A 22,977-nucleotide genomic window follows, 5' to 3' on the forward strand; every position below is an offset into this window, starting at 1 on the left:
GAGAGAAGGATATTAAATACAAGAGAGAGATATCAAGATGGCAGCTATCTAATAAAGTGCAAATGTATGATTTCAGATGTGAACTTTGTGTTGTTGAGGTGATTTCCAGCATGACACTGTGTAGTCTAGTACCATACCAGTGTGGTGTATATTTCCAGCATGACACTGTGTAGTCTAGTACCGTAGCAGTGTGGTGTATATTTCCAGCATGACACGGTGTAGTCTAGTACCGTAGCAGTGTGGTGTATATTTCCAGCATGACACGGTGTAGTCTAGTACCGTAGCAGTGTGGTGTATATTTCCAGCGTGACACTGTGTAGTCTAGTACCGTAGCAGTGTGGTGTATATTTCCAGCATGACACGGTGTAGTCTAGTACCGTAGCAGTGTGGTGTATATTTCCAGCATGACACTGTGTAGTCTAGTACCGTAGCAGTGTGGTGTATATTTCCAGCATGACACGGTGTAGTCTAGTACCGTAGCAGTGTGGTGTATATTTCCAGCATGACACGGTGTAGTCTAGTACCGTAGCAGTGTGGTGTATATTTCCAGCATGACACGGTGTAGTCTAGTACCGTAGCAGTGTGGTGTATATTTCCAGCGTGACACTGTGTAGTCTAGTACCGTAGCAGTGTGGTGTATATTTCCAGCATGACACGGTGTAGTCTAGTACCGTAGCAGTGTGGTGTATATTTCTAGCATGACACGGTGTAGTCTAGTACCGTAGCAGTGTGGTGTATATTTCCAGCATGACACGGTGTAGTCTAGTACCGTAGCAGTGTGGTGTATATTTCCAGCGTGACACTGTGTAGTCTAGTACCGTAGCAGTGTGGTGTATATTTCCAGCATGACACGGTGTAGTCTAGTACCGTAGCAGTGTGGTGTATATTTCTAGCATGACACGGTGTAGTCTAGTACCGTAGCAGTGTGCTGTACAAGCTGCTTTCTCCAGAACAGCTGAGACACAAGCAGATAAATCACACAAACACACAGTCTCTACGAATCTCTGCAAATCATTTGGAACAAATATCCCAAAACTCTTACTGCCTGTATCAACATTCATATACATCACAAATGGAAGGAGGGAGAGAAGGAGGGAGAGAAGGAGGGAGAGAAGGAGGGAGAGAAGGAGGGAGAGAAGGAGGGAGAGAAGGAGGGAGAGAAGGAGGGAGAGAAGGAGGGAGAGGAGGGAGAGAAGGAGGGAGAGAAGGAGGGAGAGAGAATGAGAAAGAGAGAGTTGAAGTTTTCCTTGATTTAAATGTTGATATCAGTTTCCCACAGTAATGAATTCCTTTGTTGTTTCCTTGACAACACAAAAACACCTATTAGTCATAATGAAGACTGTTCACAGGTCTCGCTCTCCTCTCCCCTGCCCTCTCCTCTCCTTTCATCTCCTCTCCCCTCCAGTAGGGGATCAGTGTGTTTTTCTATCTGTTTGTCTTATTGTCTGTATAATCTTTCAAATGACAAATATATTAAAAAAACTGAAGAAAAAAAAGAAAAATAATGTGTGTTGAGGACTTTTACTTGCATAGTCAACCAACTAGCCAGCCACGTCAATGCAAGAAGTAGCCTGCGGCCCAAATGGCACTATATTCCCTGTATAGTGCACTACTTTTGATCAGAGCCATATGTGAATAAGGTGCCAATTGGGACACATCCGTCTAGATTCAATAATATAATTGAACTATAATTTTGATGTTCCATCCCAGCCATACCATCCATCCTACTCCCTGACCTCCGTCCACTTTAGTCTCCCCAGGGCCTTGGTTCAGAAAGACACTCAGAGAAGGAGAGCTCATCTAGGATTGCCTTTTACATGGACAGGGGGGACCTGATCCTAGATCAGCACTCCTAATCTGAGATGCTTTCTGAACATGGACCCAGAAGTACCGACATGAGACATGAGCTACATTCTACCACTTCCTGAGCTGTTTTCAGAACCCAGAAGGATGGAGGGTCTAAGTGTGTGTGCACACGGGTGATACGCCCGATTTAGTACCTTAAGACTGATAGTGGACGAGCGATAGACTGGCAGTCCAGAACATTCCACTGGTCTATTTATGTCCCAGGAAGTTAAACATGTGTCAACGATTTCCACACATGTGGCATGTCCGTGTGATCGGGGATTCTGGGAATCATTCAGTACAGCCTCAAAGCAGTTGAAATACATTTCATACTGTGATGCTGAAAGTTGCTCAACCCCCCCCCCATCTAGACACCTGGTTCTGAATCCCAAAACACTCATGGGAATTGCAGACAGTATTCCAGGCCGGGGGGTTGCGTGACTCTGTAAACACTTGAAAGATTTGGAGTGTGTGTGTCAACGAGTGCATCCGAGGTCATGTGTGATCTCTGTCCCCCATCCATCCTGGATGCTACGTCACCTCTGTCAGTGTGTGTGTGTGTGACTAAAGAAACATCCCCGACCTCACGATCTCACCATTTCATTGAACCTGAGGGATGTATGGAATATAATGTTTAAAACATGTATGGTGTTTGTGTGTGTGTGAATGTGTATGTGTGTATGGTGTTTGTGTGTGTGTGTGAATGTGTATGTGTGTATGGTGTTTGTGTGTGTGTGTGAATGTGTATGTGTGTATGGTGTTTGTGTGTGTGTGTGAATGTGTATGTGTGTATGGTGTTTGTGTGTGTGTGTGAATGTGTATGTGTGTATGGTGTTTGTGTATGTGTGTGAATGTGTATGTGTGTATGGTGTTTGTGTGTGTGTGTGAATGTGTATGTGTGTATGGTGTTTGTGTGTGAATGTGTGTGTGTGTGTATGGTGTTTGTGTGTGTGTGTGTGTGTGTTCTACAGCATGTGTGTATGGTGTTTGTGTGTGTGTGTGTTCTACAGCATGTGTGTATGGTGTTTGTGTGTGTGTGTTCTACTGCATGTGTGTATGGTGTTTGTGTGTGTGTGTGAATGTGTATGTGTGTATGGTGTTTGTGTGTGTGTGTTCTACAGTATGTGTGTATGGTGTTTGTGTGTGAGTGAATGTGTATGTTTGTGTGTGTGTGTATGTGTATGTGTGTATGGTGTTTGTGTGTGAATGTGTATGTGTGTATGGTGTTTGTGTGTGTGTGTGTGTGTGTGTATGGTGTTTGTGTGTGTGTGTGAATGTGAATGTGTGTATGGTGTTTGTGTGTATGGTGTTTGTGTGTGTGAATGTGAATGTGTGTATGGTGTTTGTGTATATGTGTATGTGTATGTGTGTATGGTGTTTGTGTGTGTGTATGTGTGTATGGTGTTTGTGTGTGTGTGTGTGAATGTGTATGTGTGTATGGTGTGCCTGTGAATGTGAATGTGTGTATGGTGTTTGTGTGTGTGTATGGTGTTTGTGTGTGTGTGTGAATGTGTATGTGTGTATGGTGTTTGTGTGTGTGTGTTCTACTGTATGTGTGTATGGTGTTTGTGTGTGTGTGTGAATGTGTATGTGTGTATGGTGTTTGTGTGTGTGTATGTGTGTATGGTGTTTGTGTGTGTGTGTTCTACTACCACCACTGTTGTCAATGTTTTGAATGGAAGACCCACACACTGCTAGCATCAACAAATATATTAGTTGACCTAGTTAGGGAGATAAAAGGTTGTGTATGGTCAGTAGATACCTGCTGGGGGCCATGCTTTGATGTAGCCGGTACAGTGCACCACAGAGTACTGATCCTCTCCCTCCTTCGAGGGTCCCAGACCGTTCCTAGAAACAATCAGATTACACACACATTTAACAACACACACCAGGGTTTTTAATGGATCAATAATGGGCTTAGGTTGTGGGCGTTGCAGGTGTGCATGAAAAATTTTTTTTTAAAGCCAATTTCCTGCAATTCTATAATTCCATACATTTTTCCATGAAACTGACAGAGAAATGTTGCGGTTTTCAAGCTAATTTCCTCTGATTCTACATATTCTGCCATGAAGCCGATAGAGAAATGTTGCCGTTTTAAAGCTAATTTCTATGCATTTTGCCATGGCTAATGCTGTGTTCTTTCTCTCAAACATATTAACAACATCAACACAGCTAAATTCATTGAGGAATGTTCAACTCTCCCTGACTGTCTAGCTTTTATTTCGGTGATTATTAGTTGTCAAAGATGATATTATTAAAAAATATACACCAGCTCTTTCCATGACAGACTGACCAGGTGAATCCAGGTGAAAGATATGATCCTTATTGATGTCGCTACACTTCAATCAGCGTAGATGAAGGGGAGGAGACAGGATAAAGAAGGATTTTTAAACCTTGAGACATGGATAGTGTATGTGTGCCATTCAGAGGGTGAAAAAATATTTAAGTGCCTTGGAATGGGGTATTGTAGTAGGTGCCAGGCGCACCGGTTTGATTGTGTCAAGAACTGCAATGCTGCTGGGTTTTTCACACTCAACAGTTTCCTGTGTATCAAGAATGGTCCACCACCCAAAGAACTTCCAGCCAACTTGACAACTGTGGGAAGCATTGGAGTAGACCAGCTTCCCTGTGGAACGATTGACACCATGCCCCAACGAATTGAGGCTGTTCTGGGGGCCAAAGGGGGTATAACTCAATATTAGGAAGGTGTTTCTAATGTTTTGTACACTTTTTTATATACAATGTTTGGACCATAACAATTCTTATGCAGCCACCCAAGGATTTCAATGGCAGAAAAAACCCTACACACATAAAGTTGTACAGGCAAACAAAAACGTACACACAAACAAACAAGATGAAGGGAGATGGGGGGAGGAGAGAAGAGGTAGAGAGAGGAGGAGAAGAAGAGGGAGAAGATTTATCTGCTAGCCTGGTTCCTTACTAGGTTTCTTCCTAGGTTCCTGCCTTTCTAGGGAGATGTTCCTGGCCACTGTACGTCTACATCTACACTGCTTGCTCTGTGGGGTTTCAGGCTGGGTATCTGTAAAGCACGGTGACAACTTCTGAAATAAAAAGGGCTTTAGAAAAATGTTTGATGTTAATTTGACGAGGTTAGTCTCATTTAGATTTGTTCAAGACCTGGCCAAAATAGCAGCACACAAAGTTGCAGACACATTTACAACATAAAACACTACAGCAAGATGGTTTGGGAAAGTGTGGTGCAACTTAATTTTCCATCATAGTGTTCAACCTAGCTTTAAAATCATTTAAAAAGGGACACGCTCCTGTCATTTCAGGCCCTGAAGCTTGTTCCAAGAGAAAGGTGCAGAGAACTGGAAAGCTTTTTCCCTAGCTCTGTACGGACCTTAGGCACAATCAACAAAACACAGTCATGTGAGTGCAGGCCATAGTTTTCATTTGTCTGCTGGACAATGTAGTTACAAAAGTAAAATGGGAGCCGTCGCATTATGACCCTCTAAATAAAAACATTCCAGTGATGTAATCTCTGAAGAGCTAAATCACTGGTAACCTATTTATTTCTGAGGCCATATTGAGACAGGGGAGAAGAACATCTAGTAAAAGAGAAAGATAGGAATAGTAAAGTGTCTCACCTGTATCTCTTCCTCATGTTGGACAGTCGGTTGAGAGAGATGTGGTCCAGTGGAGTGCTGCCACATCTGAAGAGAAACACACAGCGTACTGTACATCAGAGATCATCAACTAGATTCAGACACGGGGCGATCTGTGAGAAACACAGTGTACTGTACATCAGAGATCATCAACTAGATTCAGACACGGGGCGATCTGTGAGAAACACAGTGTACTGTACATCAGAGATCATCAACTAGATTCAGACACGGGACGATCTGTGAGAAACACAGTGTACTGTACATCAGAGATCATCAACTAGATTCAGACACGGGACGATCTGTGAGAAACACAGTGTACTGTACATCAGAGATCATCAACTAGATTCAGACACGGGACGATCTGTGAGAAACACAGTGTACTGTACATCAGAGATCATCAACTAGATTCAGACACGGGACGATCTGTGAGAAACACAGTGTACTGTACATCAGAGATCATCAACTAGATTCAGACACGGGACGATCTTTTCTTGAGCGGATGGTCAGGGGGTCCGAACATAATCACACCATTTGTAGACTGCATATTTGACAAGAAGAATATTTAACCAAAACAATTCAAACCTCACATTTGTATAGGATCACATCTCTCTCTGGTATGCATGGGAATACTTTGGTGTATACGATCACATCTCTCTCTGGTATGCATGGGAATACTTTGGTGTATACGATCACATCTCTCTGGTATGCGTGGGAATACTTTGGTGTATAGGATCACATATCTCTCTGGTATGCGTGGGAATACTTTGGTGTATAGGATCACATCTCTCTCTGGTATGCGTGGGAATACTTTGGTGTATACGATCACATCTCTCTCTGGTATGCGTGGGAATACTTTGGTGTATACGATCACATCTCTCTCTGGTATGCGTGGGAATACTTTGGTGTATACGATCACATCTCTCTCTGGTATGCGTGGGAATACTTTGGTGTATACGATCACATCTCTCTCTGGTATGCGTGGGAATACTTTGGTGTATAGGATCACATCTCTCTCTGGTATGCATGGGAATACTTTGGTGTATACGATCACATCTCTCTCTGGTATGCGTGGGAATACTTTGGTGTATACGATCACATCTCTCTCTGGTATGCGTGGGAATACTTTGGTGTATAGGATCACATCTCTCTCTGGTATGCGTGGGAATACTTTGGTGTATACGATCACATCTCTCTCTGGTATGCGTGGGAATACTTTGGTGTATACGATCACATCTCTCTCTGGTATGCGTGGGACTACTTTGGTGTACAGGATCACATCTCTCTCTGGTATGCGTGGGAATACTTTGGTGTACAGGATCACATCTCTCTCTGGTATGCGTGGGAATACTTTGGTGTACATGATCACATCTCTCTTTGGTATGCGTGGGAATACTTTGGTGTATAGGATCACATCTCTCTTTGGTATGCGTGGGAATACTTTGGTGTATAGGATCACATCTCTCTTTGGTATGCGTGGGAATACTTTGGTGTATAGGATCACATCTCTCTTTGGTATGCGTGGGAATATCTTGGTGTATAGGATCACATCTCTCTGGTATGCGTGGGAATACTTTGGTGTATAGGATCACATCTCTTTGGTATGCGTGGGAATACTTTGGTGTATAGGATCACATCTCTCTTTGGTATGCGTGGGAATACTTTGGTGTATAGGATCACATCTCTCTTTGGTATGCGTGGGAATACTTTGGTGTATAGGATCACATCTCTCTTTGGTATGCGTGGGAATACTTTGGTGTATAGGATCACATCTCTCTTTGGTATGCGTGGGAATACTTTGGTGTATAGGATCACATCTCTCTCTGGTATGCGTGGGAATACTTTGGTGTATAGGATCACATCTCTTTGGTATGCGTGGGAATACTTTGGTGTATAGGATCACATCTCTCTTTGGTATGCGTGGGAATACTTTGAAACAGATTTCCAAAATGTGCATCACTTGGAGCTGATTTGCTGCTGTTTAACAGTCATGTCATTTTTTTTTTCTACGAATACTTGGGAGGGGCAAATAAAATCACCCGCGGGCCGCCAGTTGGGGAAGCCTGCTATACGTCACACATACAATGCTAACTCTGGGCCTAGGGCTCCCATTTGGCACACGTGTAGTCCACCCCCACAGGTATGAATGCAGAAACAGACAGACACACAGAGAAAGGAACGGAGTGGGAGGAGACAGAGACTAATGTTAATCAGTGCCACTGAAAACAGAGAGATGTTCAGACCAGAGAGCTAGAACACAAGAGCTGCTGAACTGGGGACATGTCAACCCACAGCACTGATGAGGTGTATGGACCATAAACCAGAACACACACACACACACGCACACAGAACAAATAACCAGTGCCTGACATTATATAATGTACTGTTATGTTCGCTGTGTGAGACTATGAATGCAGGACAAATTACACCCTATTCCCTATATAGCGCACTACTTTAGACCAGAGCCCTATGAACTATATAGGGAATAAGGTGCCATTTGGAACACAGGCATGGTGAGTGTTATTGGAAAATCTTGTTTGGTGTGTTGCCATGTTGCTGTGGATAGGATTCTCCTCAATGAGAACAATACATTTGAAATCTGAACCTGCTTTTGTGTGTGTTGGTGTTTTTGTGTCTGCTAAATGACACGTGTACTGATTAGATGACTGCATAGAAATGTAGAGGGACCAGGTCTCTCTTATAGAACAGACTGTATCTCACAGAGACCTGAGAACCTGGATTAAGGAAGTTTAAAAGAAGCAGAAGGGATTTATGGTGATGTCAGCTTTAACTGCTGTAACCAAGTCTACACAGTCTCACAGTATGGAAACCAAGATGGAAGCCATTTGACATGAGTTTCTTTCAGCGGGTGAGTCAGGTATTATTGAGAGCAGAGAGGAGGGACAACCTGGGTTTTTCCACTGATCAACAAAAGGTTAAAGAGGACAGTATCTTCTACTCTTCTGGAGTTAGCTAATATTAGCTTCCCTGAAATGATGTTGAAAAATGAACAATTCCTTTCCACTTGGTTGCATGGCATGCTGTTCGGGGCTCTGTGTGTGTGTGTGTTGTGTATTCTCAGCTGTGGTCACCGCAGAGTGCAGACAGTCATCCCTGCATGCTGTTTTCAATTTGCCAAGCGGCCTAAATAGCAAAAGGAACAAAAGACACACACACATTCCAGTCGTCCTAACAAAGCGTGATTAGCATCTGTGTAATGTGAGTGAAGCAGACAACAAACACAAACATCTCCATTCCTGTGCTAACGAGGCTTTAGGCACGCCAGGCCGCATCGGAAATATCGGGGAGACACGTGTCAGTGGTCTGGGTTTTTTAAAACCCGCTTGAGTCAAACATTTAAGTTCAAAAACATTTTAGCGGTCAATCTGTGGGTATTAGGGGAACCGGTTTCTAGATTTCTAAACATCCTGAGAATGAAATAAACAAAAGTAGTGCTCAGGGTTGAAGCCAGTGGGAGGGGGCGGTGGTGCATGCCACAAACACACCCACCCAGGGGGGGATTCTAAACTGGATTCCCGACATTATGGATATATCTGCAGCAGGATAGGTCATACATAATGATGTGTGAGCTATGGAAGCATCCATCACTTTAACCAATGGTGCGTCTTCACATCATCTTGGGGATAGAAAGCATACGGGGGGAAAGCATACGGCTCGATGGCCGCGGGGGGAAAGCATATGGCTCGATGGCCGTGAGGGGAAAGCATACGTGGGTCGCGGGGGGAAAGCATATGGCTCGATGGCCGTGGGGGGAAAGCATATGGCTCGATGGTTGAGGAGGGAAAGCATATGGCTCGATGGCCACGGGGGGAAAGAGTACGGCTCGATGGCCGCGGGGGGGGAAAGCGTACGGCTCGATGGCCACGGGGGGAAAGCATACGGGGGGAAAGCATACGGCCGCGGGGGGAAAGTGTACGGCTCGATGGCCGCGGGGGGAAAGCATATGGCTCGATGGCCACGGGGGGAAAGCGTACGCCGCGGGGGGGAAAGCATACGGCTCGATGGCCGCGGGGGGGTGAAATTGATTATGGCTACACGCACATCACAGTCTACGTCCCAAATGACACCCTATTCCCTATGTAGTGCACTATGGGTCCTGGTCAGAAGTAGTGCACTATATAGGGAATAGGCCATTTGGGATACAGAACGCATCTCCCAGGCAGGTGTGAACCAAAGACTGGATGATTGCGGATGTAGGGAGACAAAGGTATCTACATATCAGAGATGACTAAGTTTGAACCTCTTGAAGCTAAGGGACACTCTTTTTATTTTTGGAAAAATTAACGTTCCCAAAGTAAACGGCCTATTTCTCAGGACCAGATGCTAGAATATGCATATAATTGACAGCTTAGGATAGAAAACACTCTAAAGTTTCCAGAACTGTAAAAATATTGTCTGTGAGTAGAACTGATATTGCAGGCGAAAGCCTAAGAAAAATCCAATCAGGAAGTGACTCATATTTTGAAACCGTTGTGTTCCTATGCATCCCTATTGGCCATTGAAAGGGATATCAACCAGATTCCTTTTTCTACGTCTTCCCTAAGGTGTCTACAGCCTTTAGACGTAGTTTCACACCTTTATGTTGAAGAATGTTGAAGAATGAAGAAGGACCACATTGCGTAAGTGGCCAGGTGATTAACAAAAGGCTAAGCTGTGTTTCGCTATATTTCACTTGTGATTTCATGAATATGAATATTTTCTAGTAAGATTATTTGGCCGTTGCGCTATGCTAACTAGTGTAGTTGATGACAATTCTCCCGGATCCAGGATGGGTAGTTCCAAGAGTTAGAGGATGGATGAGTCCTATTGGGAGTGAGTCTACAACACAGGTGTTTATCACTTAACACTTTAAATCCCCCGCAGATGGAGAGATGGATCCAGTTGATATATTGTGCACACTTGCGCTCACACACACACACACACCTAAGACAGGCAAAGACCATCCATGTGCTCATGGAGGAATGACACACAGACAGAGACACACCTCATTCTGCAGATGAAGGATCGTCTGGAGCCCATGCACATCCTCATAGACGACTGTTGCCCCTCTTTCTTCACTGTTCCTGTCTTCAGGTCCAGGATACGCCCTGAGGAGACAGAGATGAGATCATGAGATGAGAGACGCTCGCTCACACACACACACACACACACACACACAGCCTTGCGGCATGCTGAGGTCCGGGAGTAGAGCTGCGCCACCGTTTCTGTCAGGAACATTTTTGTTCGTCGGTGTATCCCTCCCTCGTTTCTCATTAAGTGTTGAGAGGAAAAACAATGTAATTCCTGATATTTAGTCTAATGTAATAAATGGAGAGAATGTCTCTTTCTTTTCACTCTGTCGGTCTTCCTCTTCACCCCATTTAGACTATTAGCTGCATCATTACTCACTAGTCTGTCGGACAAACATGTCTACAGTAATTCCAGACAAATAAACTGTGTGTGTGTGTGTGTGTGTGTGTGTGTGTGTGTGTGTCCTGCAGCGATCCGTTCCAGCTGACCCCAGTGTTTTTATTCCAGAGGAATTCCTCCTCCACACACAGTCAGTCTGAGCTGCGTTGCAACTAATTTGTTTGTTAGATGACTGGGGGCTTAGATGATGCTAACAGCTATCGAGTTAGCTAGCGCCAGCCAGAGGTTATTCAGCAGGACAAGGAGAGGATTCAAGCCACACACACACACAACACGTTGTACACTCTCCACAATTCACATTCCAGCTATAGACTACACAACAGGCCAATTCAAAGCCGGGGGGGGGGGGGGGGGGGGGCTTTTGACAAGGAAAGTTGATGACAGGTGGGGGGGGGGGGGCTTTGACAAGGAAAGTTGATGACAGGTGAGGGGGTGGGGCTTTGACAAGGAAAGTTGATGACAGGTGGGGGGGGGCTTTGACAAGGAAAGTTGATGACAGGTGGGGGGGGGGCTTTGACAAGGAAAGTTGATGACAGGTGGGGGGGGGGGGCTTTGACAAGGAAAGTTGATGACAGGTGGGGGGGGGGCATTTGACAAGGACTGTTGATGACAGGTGGGGGGGGGCTTTTGACAAGGAGAGTTGATGACAGGTGGGGGGGGGCATTTGACAAGGAGAGTTGATGACAGGTGGGGGGATTTAATGTTGAAGCTGGACATATGGACAACCTGCCAGTAACATTAGTGTAATGAATGCAGCATTAGACAATGTTAACTCTCCAAACTCCCAAAGCATTGATGTGGTCATCTATACTGTTCTATTATTGCAGTGGCTCCTCAAGGGAGGGAGGCGGTCAGTGTTTGACCCCAGCTAAAGGCTGGATTGTAGTTTTGGCTACAGTCTTGTATTGGAGAGGATACAAGGATCTCAGCTCCCTCTCTTCCGGAGACTGACCCATGGAGGTCGAACGAGAGCTCTGGACAAATACAACCCATCTTAGCGCGGACATTGCCATTGATGGTTTCCACCATTTTAAAGTAAGAGATGAGGCCTCTTCCTACCTCTATGGACTGACCACTATGTTTAGATAAAGACATTATCTCCCTGGGGCTCTGGGATGACATATGACTATTATCATTGGCCAATTAGGTCAGGAGTCCAATTAGAAGGCTCTGGTTTCGAACATGTTGAAAGGCTTTACCACATATCTCCTAGGGTCTTTCTCATGGATTGTTGACAGGTTTTCAAGCTCCATTGGTTTGAGTAAAAAACAACAACAACACTGCTCTGAAACACTTCTCTAAAACCCACATGCACAGGTTATTTACCATTATAAACTGGGTGGTTTGAGTCCTGAATTCTTATTGGCTGACAGCTGTGGTATATCCTACCGTATACAACGCGTATGATAAAACATGTATATTTACTGCTCGATTTGTTGGTAACTAGTTTATATGTGACCAATATACAAAGGCTAAGTAAGGGCTGTGTCCAGGCACTCTGCACTGCATTGTGCATAAGAACAGCCCTTAGCAGTGGTATATCAGCCATATGCCACACCTCAGACCTTATTGCTTAATTATTACCATGGTTTACCATGAAGAGGATGGAGACAGGAGATGAGGTTATTTACCACTATTATTACCATGAAGAGGATGGAGACAGGAGATGAGGTTATTTACCACTATTATTACCATGAAGAGGATGGAGACAGGAGATGAGGTTATTTACCAGTATTATTACCATGAAGAGGATGGAGACAGGAGACGAGGTTATTTACCAGTATTATTACCATGAAGAGGATGGAGACAGGAGATGAGGTTATTTACCACTATTATTACCATGAAGAGGATTGAGACAAGAGATGAGGTTATTTACCAGTATTATTACCATGGTTTACAGTGCCTTGCGAAAGTATTCGGCCCCCTTGAACTTTGCAACCTTTTGCCACATTTCAGGCTTCAAACATAAAGATATAAAACTGTATTTTTTTGTGAAGAATCAACAACAAGTGGGACACAATCATGAAGTGGAACGACATTTATTGGATATTTCAAACTTTTTTAACAAATCAAAAACTGAACAATTGGGCGTGCAAAATTATTCAGCCCCCTTAACCCTTAAGTTAATACTTTGTAGCGCCACCTTTTGCTGCGATTACAGCTGTAAGTCGCTTGGGGTATGTCTCTATCAGTTTTGCACATCGAGAGACTGAAATGTTTTCCCATTCCTCCTTGCAAAACAGCTCGAGCTCAGTGAGGTTGGATGGAGAGCATTTGTGAACAGCAGTTTTCAGTTCTTTCCACAGATTCTCGATTGGATTCAGGTCTGGACTTTGACTTGGCCATTCTAACACCTGGATATGTTTATTTTTGAACCATTCCATTGTAGATTTTGCTTTATGTTTTGGATCATTGTCTTGTTGGAAGACAAATCTCCGTCCCAGTCTCAGGTCTTTTGCAGACTCCATCAGGTTTTCTTCCAGAATGGTCCTGTATTTGGCTCCATCCATCTTCCCATCAATTTTAACCATCTTCCCTGTCCCTGCTGAAGAAAAGCAGGCCCAAACCATGATGCTGCCACCACCATGTTTGACAGTGGGGATGGTGTGTTCAGCTGTGTTGCTTTTACGCCAAACATAACGTTTTGCATTGTTGCCAAAAAGTTAAATTTTGGTTTCATCTGACCAGAGCACCTTCTTCCACATGTTTGGTGTGTCTCCCAGGTGGCTTGTGGCAAACTTTAAACAACACTTTTTATGGATATCTTTAAGAAATGGCTTTCTTCTTGCCACTCTTCCATAAAGGACAGATTTGTGCAATATACGACTGATTGTTGTCCTATGGACAGAGTCTCCCACCTCAGCTGTAGATCTCTGCAGTTCCTCCAGAGTGATCATGGGCCTCTTGGCTGCATCTCTGATCAGTCTTCTCCTTGTATGAGCTGAAAGTTTAGAGGGACGGCCAGGTCTTGGTAGATTTGCAGTGGTCTGATACTCCTTCCATTTCAATATTATCGCTTGCACTGTGCTCCTTGGGATGTTTAAAGCTTGAGAAATCTTTTTGTATCCAAATCCGGCTTTAAACTTCTTCACAACAGTATATCGGACCTGCCTGGTGTGTTCCTTGTTCTTCATGATGCTCTCTGCGCTTTTGACGGACCTCTGAGACTATCACAGTGCAGGTGCATTTATACGGAGACTTGATTACACACAGGTGGATTGTATTTATCATCATTAGTCATTTAGGTCAACATTGGATCATTCAGAGATCCTCACTGAACTTCTGGAGAGTTTGCTGCACTGAAAGTAAAGGGTCTGAATAATTTTGCACGTCCAATTTTTCAGTTTTTGATTTGTTAAAAAAGTTTGAAATATCCAATAAATGTCGTTCCACTTCATGATTGTGTCCCACTTGTTGTTGATTCTTCACAAAAAAATACAGTTTTATATCTTTATGTTTGAAGCCTGAAATGTGGCAAAAGGTCGCAAAGTTCAAGGGGGCCGAAAGGATAGAGACAGGAGAGTAGAGGTATGTTTCCCAAACAAAACACCAGACCAGGAACACATTTTCTACATCATATGTTATTTCCCCTGAGAGATCAACACACCCCCACACACTAAGACACCAACAAGTGCAAACAAGTTTGTTTGTGTGAGAGTGAGTTTCCCCTGCTGTGTTTGTGTGACCTCATGTTCTAACTGACGGAGGTTAGGCTTGGCTGGGCTTCCAGGACAGCAGAGAACAGGCGACAGGAGAGAAGTCATCACACACACAGGGCTTGGGTTTCGGTAAATGACTTAACAAGGTGATAGTTTAATCAGTTTAATCAGTGAATTCCAGGGCTGTGTCTGGAGGAGATGACTAAGATGTTCTCTTGTTAGAAGGAAAGCTGGCGGGCTAGCTGCTGTGTATGTGTGTGTTTATGTGTGAAGCTATCCTCTGCTTCTCTCCATCTGTCAGTTGAACGTCACAGGTAAAGTTTATCCTGGAACTAATTCCATGTGAAACACTGCAGGGTAGAGGGAGAAGAAAAACACTGCTGCACATGTCTGGACACCATCAGCTGTGTTAGTGTGTTGATTTGTGTTGAGCTCCCGTTTATAGTGTGTGTGTGTGTGTGTGTGTTATCCCCATTGGTCAGGGATGGTCTCCACTTAGTGATGATTTCAGGGAAAGCGGGAGGAAATGAAGGGATCAATACACTCCACACAGGAAGGGCGATCAGCTGGAATGACGGCATCCCAGGGAGATCCAAGGAAAGTGGAGCAACAAAGACTGTGTGTGATGTGTGTGTGTGTGATGTGTGTGTGTGTGTGATGTGTGTGTGTGTGATGTGTGTGGTGATATGTGTGTGATGTGTGTGGTGATATGTGTGTGATGTGTGTGGGTGTGTGTGTGTGTGTGGTGATATGTGTGTGTGCGCCAACTACCGTCCAGTTTAAAAACCATGTGTTTCTATGTGTAGTGGCTAGGGGTTGTTTAAGGTCTAGGTGCGCCACACACAAACACGTATGTACACACATACAGAAGGAATGTGCGGTATGTGCTGTCAAACCATGTGTGTCTATGGAGTGTGACACTCAGAGATAAGATAAAGCAGTGACAGGCCACTGAAGTCCTCAACAGCTGCCATGTCAGATATAAAGTAAGTCGGAAAGATAATGGACCTATATACAGTATATTTAAATAATATTCTCTTCGAGAACTAACAATCAACAAAATAAAAACTAGATTCAAATAGTTTGTCTAATTTCAGTTTGTGACAAAACAATCAAGTATAGTGTAGAGAATCATTGTACAATCTAAACCTCTGAAATATATTTTCTATAACAAAAAAAGATTGTATTTTCAGCTGTTTAAAGCTGCTGTACAAAACCAAACGCTAAAGATGCAAAAACAAAACTTTAGAACTGCAAGCATAGAAATAGTGGACATAGAACAGGTCTACTGCTTCTTAGACTTTAAATGAGATCTATAACTCAGATTTCTATGTGAATTTGGTCAGGTCGCCCAAAAAGTTACATATTGCAGCTTTAATGTCAAGGAATGACGAGCACAGAATTGTTGAAGATATACCTGATCACGTCCTAATATGGAGAACAACTATTGTTACGGGAAATCAAACTGCATGCCTAGGTCGCGTTACCACTGGTTTAAATCAAGAGACATGCAATGTCGTAAGTATGGACCCTGGGAGTTTAGACCAAGACCCACCAACTACATAGAGTTAAGTTGCTGCCAACTGCTAAACAGTAGCTTCCCATGCAAAGTGGAAGTACAATCATCATTTACAGAGAAGGGAGGTTTAGAAGTTTGTTATACACGTAATATTTAATCATGGTTCTGAAAGAGTAGAGCCAGCTGTCTTGACTTGGTTGGTTTCACACACAAACATGCATGTATGTATTTGACATAGATTCACAAAATATGCACACACCTACACACCCAGGGTTTCCATTAGTTGGTAATATGAAAAGCAAATAAATAAAACTGGCGCCGGCCAATAAACAGGAATAAAAAAAAAGACAAAGCAAAAATAATGGTTCTTTGCCTATTCATTAATGGAAATACCAGTTGACGGAAATACATTTGATCTATAAGTGTTTATTATTGGGGGGGGTAGAAAAACTTTAAAAATGTAGATAGATTGTAGCTTCCATACATGTAATTGTCTGCATCGTTTCCAATCCCCCATATATTTTTTTGTATATATATAGATTTTATTATAAGCCACACACACAGTACCAGTCAAAAGTTTGGACACACCTATTCATTCAAGGGGTTTTCTTTACTTTTTTCTACATTGTAGAATAATAGCGAAGACATCAAAACTATGAAATAACACATGGAATCATGCAGTAACCAAAAATATATTTTATATTTGTGATTCTTCAAAGTAGCCACCCTTTGCCTTGATGACAGCTTTGCACACTCTTGGCATTCTCTCAACCAGCTTCACCTGGAATGCTTTTCAAACAGTCTTGAAGGAGTTCCCACGTGCTGAGCACTTCTTGGCTGCTTTTCCTTCACTCTGCGGTCCAACTCATCCCAAACCATCTCAATTGGGTTGAGGTCAGGTGATTGTGGAAGCCTGGTCATCTGATGCAGCACTCCATCACTCTCCTTCGTGGTAAATTAGCCCTTAGCCCGATTTCCAGCGGTCTAATGTCCATTGCTCGTGTTTCTTGGACCAAGCAAGTCTCTTCTTATTATTTGTGTCCTTTAGTAGTGGTTTCAACCATGAAGGCCTGATTCACGCAGTCTCCTCTGAACAGTTGATGTTGAGATGTTTCTGTTACTTGAACTCTGTGAAGCATTTATTTGAGCTGCAATCTAAGATGCAGTTAACTCTAATGAACTTATCCTCTGCAGCAGAGGTAACTGTGGGCCTTCCTTTCCTTTGGCGGTCCTCAGTTTCATCATAGTGCTTGATGGTTTTTGCGACTGCACTTGAAGAAACTTTGAAAGTTCTTGGGATTTTACAGATTGACTGACCTTCATGTCTTCAAGTAATGATGGACTGTTTCTCTTTGCTTATTTGCTTATTTGACTAAATAGGGCTCTCTTCTGTATACCGCCCCCACCGTGTCACAACACAACTGATTGGCTCGAAAGCATTGAGGAAAGAAATTCCACAAATGAACTTTTAACAGGGCACACCTGTTAATTGAAATGCATTCCAGGTGACTACCTCGTGAAGCTGGTTGAGAGAATGCCAAGCTGTCAATAAGGCAAAGGGTGGCAACTTTGAAGAATCAATGGCACGTTGTGTTAGCTAATCCAAGTTTATCATTTTAAAAGGCTAATTGATCATTAGAAAACCCTTTTGCAATTATGTTAGCAGAGCTGAAAACTGTTGTTCTGATTAAAGAAGCAATAAAACTGGCCTTCTTTAGACTAGTTGAGTATCTGGAGCATCAGCATTTGTGGGTTCGATTACAGGCTCAAAATGGCCAGAAACAAATAACTTTCTTCTTAAATGAAGGCTATTCCATGAAATTGAAGATCTTGTACAACACTGTGTACTACTCCCTTCACAGAAGAGCGCAAACTGACTCTAACCAGAATAGAAAGAGGAGTGGGAAGCTCCGGTGCACAACTGAGCAAGAGGACAAGTACATTAGAGTGTCTAGCTGAGAAACAGACGCCTCACAAGTTCTCAACTGGCAGCTTCATTAAATAGTACCCACAAAACACCAGTCTCAACGTCAACAGTGAAGAGGCGACTCCGGGATGCTGGCTTTCTAGGCAGAGTTGCAAAGAAAAAGCCAATAAAACAAACACAAAGATTAAGATGGCCAAAAGAACACAGACACTGGACAAAGGAACTTTGTCTATGTCCCGTGCCACATTTTTCAAACAGAAACCCTGACACACACACACACACACACACACACACACACACACACACACACACACACACACACACAAAAGTAGAGTGAAAACAAATACTTCAGAGTCAGTGTGCATTATCCTGAAAGGACCCAGAGGCTGAGGCTACATGTAGTTTCATTATCCAGACAGGACACAGAGGCTGAGGCTACATGTAGTTTCATTATCCAGACAGGACACAGAGGCTGAGGCTACATGTAGTTTCATTATCCAGACAGGACCCAGAGACTACACGTAGACAACTATCCCTCCTCTATCCCTCCGTTCATCCACTATCCCTCCCTTCATCCTCTATCCCTTCATCCATCTCTATCCCTCCCTTCATCCTCTATCCCTTCATCCATCTCTATCCATCCCTTCATCCGCTATTCATCCCTTCATCCGCTATCCTCCCTCTATCCATCCCTTCATCCCTCTCTATCCAGCCCTTCATCCACTATCCATCCCTTCATCCCTCTATCCATCCCTTCATCCCTCTATCCATCCCTTCATCCCTCTATCCATCCCTTCATCCCTCTATCCATCCCTTCATCCTCTATCCATTCCGTCATCCATCCCTTCATCCTCTATCCATCCCTTCATCCTCTATCCATCCCGTCATCCATCCCTTCATCCTCTATCCATCCCTTCATCCTCTATCCATCCCTTCATCCTCTATCCATCCCTTCATCCGCTATCCATCCCTTCATCCTCTATCCATCCCTTCATCCTCTATCCATCCCGTCATCCATCCCTTCATCCTCTATCCATCCCTTCATCCTCTATCCATCCCTTCATCCTCTATCCATCCTGTCATCCATCCCTTCATCCTCTAGCCATCCCGTCATCCTCTATCCATCCCTTCATCCTCTATCCATCCCTTCATCCTCTATCCATCCCTTCATCCTCTATCCATCCCTCTATCCATCCCTTCATCCCTCTATCCATCCCTTCATCCTCTATCCATTCCGTCATCCATCCCTTCATCCTCTATCCATCCCTTCATCCTCTATCCATCCCGTCATCCATCCCTTCATCCTCTATCCATCCCTTCATCCTCTATCCATCCCTTCATCCTCTATCCATCCCTTCATCCTCTATCCATCCCTTCATCCGCTATCCATCCCTTCATCCTCTATCCATCCCTTCATCCTCTATCCATCCCGTCATCCATCCCTTCATCCTCTATCCATCCCTTCATCCTCTATCCATCCCTTCATCCTCTATCCATCCTGTCATCCATCCCTTCATCCTCTAGCCATCCCGTCATCCTCTATCCATCCCTTCATCCTCTATCCATCCCTTCATCCTCTATCCATCCCTTCATCCTCTATCCATCCCTCTACATCTGTCCATCCTTTCATCTTTATACGATGGATGAGAATCCATCTCTCCCCATCTCTTTCTGACAGACTAAACTCAGAGTGAAGCCATGTGAAGTGAATCCAACTGTATACCTACCACTCCACCCCCCTTTCCATCCCACCCTCACACCGACAGACGGAATGGAGGTTGAAGCATTTCATCTCTCACTTTGCCAGCGGGTCCTCATTCACTTTCGGGCCTGGTCCAATCCCTATTCATATAATATGCATGCTCGTCCAATCAGTAACCTCGGCATGCAAACAGCTCATTAGTCATGCGAGGGTGTGGGAGGAGTAACCGGGCTCACTCAATCACAGTGAAACATGAGGCTAATCACAGGCTGATCAGGGGCTGATGCAGGCTAAATATTTTATCTGGAGCTGTTTTCCACTCCAGGACAAATGATCAGGCTACACTGAGAAGACACCAGCTAGGAGATGAAATCAGTTAAACGTTCCCATTTCAGGGGAGTATATTCTACCCCTGTGCAGCAATCAGTGTTAATCTGAGACGTGTGGTTTGGGAGGCGACGGGAACATCCGTGTCTGTCAGAGCGGAGGAGAAATGTCAGCAGTTTTACATGGGGCGGCTCAGAACAGATGAGGGGGAACTCGGAGAGCCTGCATCCCAAATGGCATCCTATTCCCTATATAGTGCACTAGCTTTGACCAGGGCCCATAGGACTTGTGTCAAAAGTAGTGCACTTCATAGGGAAAAGAGTACCATTTGGGAAATCATGTTCAATTGAATTTCACATTACTCTCACTCAGTCTCACTCCCACTCCAAAACCAAAGTTTACGGAACATTATTAGAGATGAGTACATGTCCCACCCACGCCTTCTGTTGCAAACATGACTACTTGAGGTCTGAAAACCACTTATAACCCTGGATAACCCCTAACAGTCCTATCAACGACCATAACCATGTACTGACATGTATTACATATGCTAACACATCACATTGTACACAATGATAGATACATTAGATTTTTTTTGTTGTACATTTTTTGGGGTGGCCAAAATGTACCATTGGTCCTTATGGGAGAAATAAGGAGTTATTGACCTGAATTGACCTCCTCAACAACCTTCTCTTCCCATCACTATGACTCCCATCACTAAGTTGCCGACAGCAACAACTGCTCCATCACTAAGCTGCCGACAGCAACAACTGCTCCATCACTAAGCTGCCGACAGCAACAACTGCTCCATCACTAAGCTGCTGACAGCAACAACTGCTCCATCACTAAGCTGCCGACAGCAACAACTGTTCCATCACTAAGCTGCCGACAGCAACAACTGCTCCATCACTAAGCTGCAGACAGCAACAACTGCTCCATCACTAAGCTGCAGACAGCAACAACTACTCCATCACTAAGCTGCAGACAGCAACAACTGCTCCATCACTAAGCTGCCGACAGCAACAACTGCTCCATCACTAAGCTGCAGACAGCAACAACTGCTCCATCACTAAGCTGCCGACAGCAACAACTGCTCCATCACTAAGCTGCCGACAGCAACAACTGCTCCATCACTAAGCTGCCGACAGCAACAACTGCTCCATCACTAAGCTCCCGACAGCAACAACTGCTCCATCACTAAGCTGCCGACAGCAACAACTGCTCCATCACTAAGCTGCCGACAGCAACAACTGCTCCATCACTAAGCTGCAGACAGCAACAACTGCTCCATCACTAAGCTGCCGACAGCAACAACTGCTCCATCACTAAGCTGCCGACAGCAACAACTGCTCCATCACTAAGCTGCCGACAGCAACAACTGCTCCATCACTAAGCTGCCGACAGCAACAACTGCTCCATCACTAAGCTGCCGACAGCAACAACTGCTCCATCACTAAGCTGCCGACAGCAACAACTGCTCCATCACTAAACTGCTGACAGCAACAACTGCTCCATCACTAAGCTGCCGACAGCAACAACTGCTCCATCACTAAGCTGCCGACAGCAACAACTGCTCCATCACTAAGCTGCCGACAGCAACAACTGCTCCAAACAAAGCAACAGTAGACTGAACTGATCTGTCTGGTCTCTCTCTGTCAGCGAGCTGGCAAACACACTTGATTCTAATCATGCACATACAGGCAGGCAGGCTAACGCTAACACACACACACACATTTACATCAACTACAAAACAGGGGGAGAAAGAAGGCCAGACAGAAGAAAACATAGTTAGTTTAGTTACACTTGGTTTCACAATGAGCCAAGGCTCTAATGCTCTGACTGACTTCAAAGGGCACGTGTGTGTAAGTGTGTGTATCAAAGTGTGAGTCTCTAAGCGTGTGCGTCCTCAATGTTCTCCAGAGGGAGAGAAGAGTGTGTGATGCTTGTGTGTTGTGGACCGTTAGATTCAGAAGAGGGGCTGTAGAGTCTATGTGAGGACAGATTGATGGTGGTATTCACATGGCTACAGTGCCCTCTAGTGGACAGTGTATCCCTCCTAGTCAGATACAATACAGTGTCCTACACCTTTCTTCCAGGCAGGGAAACAGTCATTCTTGTTAGTCATCCTAACCAGAGAGGTCTTAACTATCTTAACTATTGATGAAACAGTTTAGAGTAGAATTCCATAGCTAAAGTACGGCTTACTGAGCTATATTCAAAGAGGTTGGGTTTAATGCGGAAGACATATTTCAGTTGAATGCATTCAGTTGTGGAACTGACTAGGTATCCCCCTTTCCCTTTATAGGATGCAAAAGAATCTGTCACGGACTTCTGGGAATGAGAATAAGAGTGAGGACCATGGGAGCCGTCAAGAGAGTTGGGAATAGAGCAGGATGGGACTGTCACTATCTGTCAGAGAGTTGGGTATAGAACAGGATGGGACTGTCACTATCTGTCAGAGAGTTGGGTATAGAACAGGATGGGACTGTCACTATCTGTCAGAGAGTTGGGTATAGAACAGGATGTGACCATCACTATGTCAGAGAGTTGGGTATAGAACAGGATGGGACCATCACTATGTCAGAGAGTTGGGTATAGAACAGGATGGGACCGTCACTATGTCAGAGAGTTGGGTATAGAACAGGATGGGACCATCACTATCTAAATGTTTTTCTCTCCAGTTGTGTCTGTTTAGCACGGTTTCCTCCCAGTTGTGTCTGTTTAGCACAGTTTCCTCCCAGCTGTGTCTGTTGTGCATGGTTTCCTCCCAGTTGTGTCTGTTGAGCATGGTTTCCTCCCAGTTGTGTCTGTTGAGCACGGTTTCCTCCCAGTTGTGTCTGTTTAGCACAGTTTCCTCCCAGTTGTGTCTGTTTAGCACAGTTTCCTCCCAGTCGTGTCTGTTGAGCACGGTTTCCTCCCAGTTGTGTCTGTTTAGCACAGTT

The 22,977-nt window shown here is 44.3% G+C and overlaps 1 protein-coding gene across 9 annotated transcripts in view; it reads right to left on the bottom strand.

The window, feature by feature from the left end:
• Positions 1–22,977, bottom strand: part of LOC110506172 (aryl hydrocarbon receptor nuclear translocator 2) — a 142,549-nt gene that overhangs the window by 99,297 nt on the left and 20,275 nt on the right. For all 9 annotated transcript variants that reach the window (XM_090222863.1, XM_090222861.1, XM_090222862.1 and 6 more), the window contains 3 exons: positions 10,477–10,579; positions 5,457–5,522; positions 3,608–3,693 (listed from right to left, as the gene is read on the bottom strand). In XM_090222863.1, the coding sequence (XP_090078989.1) occupies positions 3,608–3,693; positions 5,457–5,522; positions 10,477–10,579 (255 nt within the window). The remainder of the gene's footprint in view (positions 1–3,607; positions 3,694–5,456; positions 5,523–10,476; positions 10,580–22,977) is intronic.

Source organism: Oncorhynchus mykiss, chromosome 26, assembly GCF_057628025.1.
Source record: "Oncorhynchus mykiss isolate SJ-2025 chromosome 26, ASM5762802v1, whole genome shotgun sequence".
NCBI classification, from domain to species: domain Eukaryota; kingdom Metazoa; phylum Chordata; class Actinopteri; order Salmoniformes; family Salmonidae; genus Oncorhynchus; species Oncorhynchus mykiss.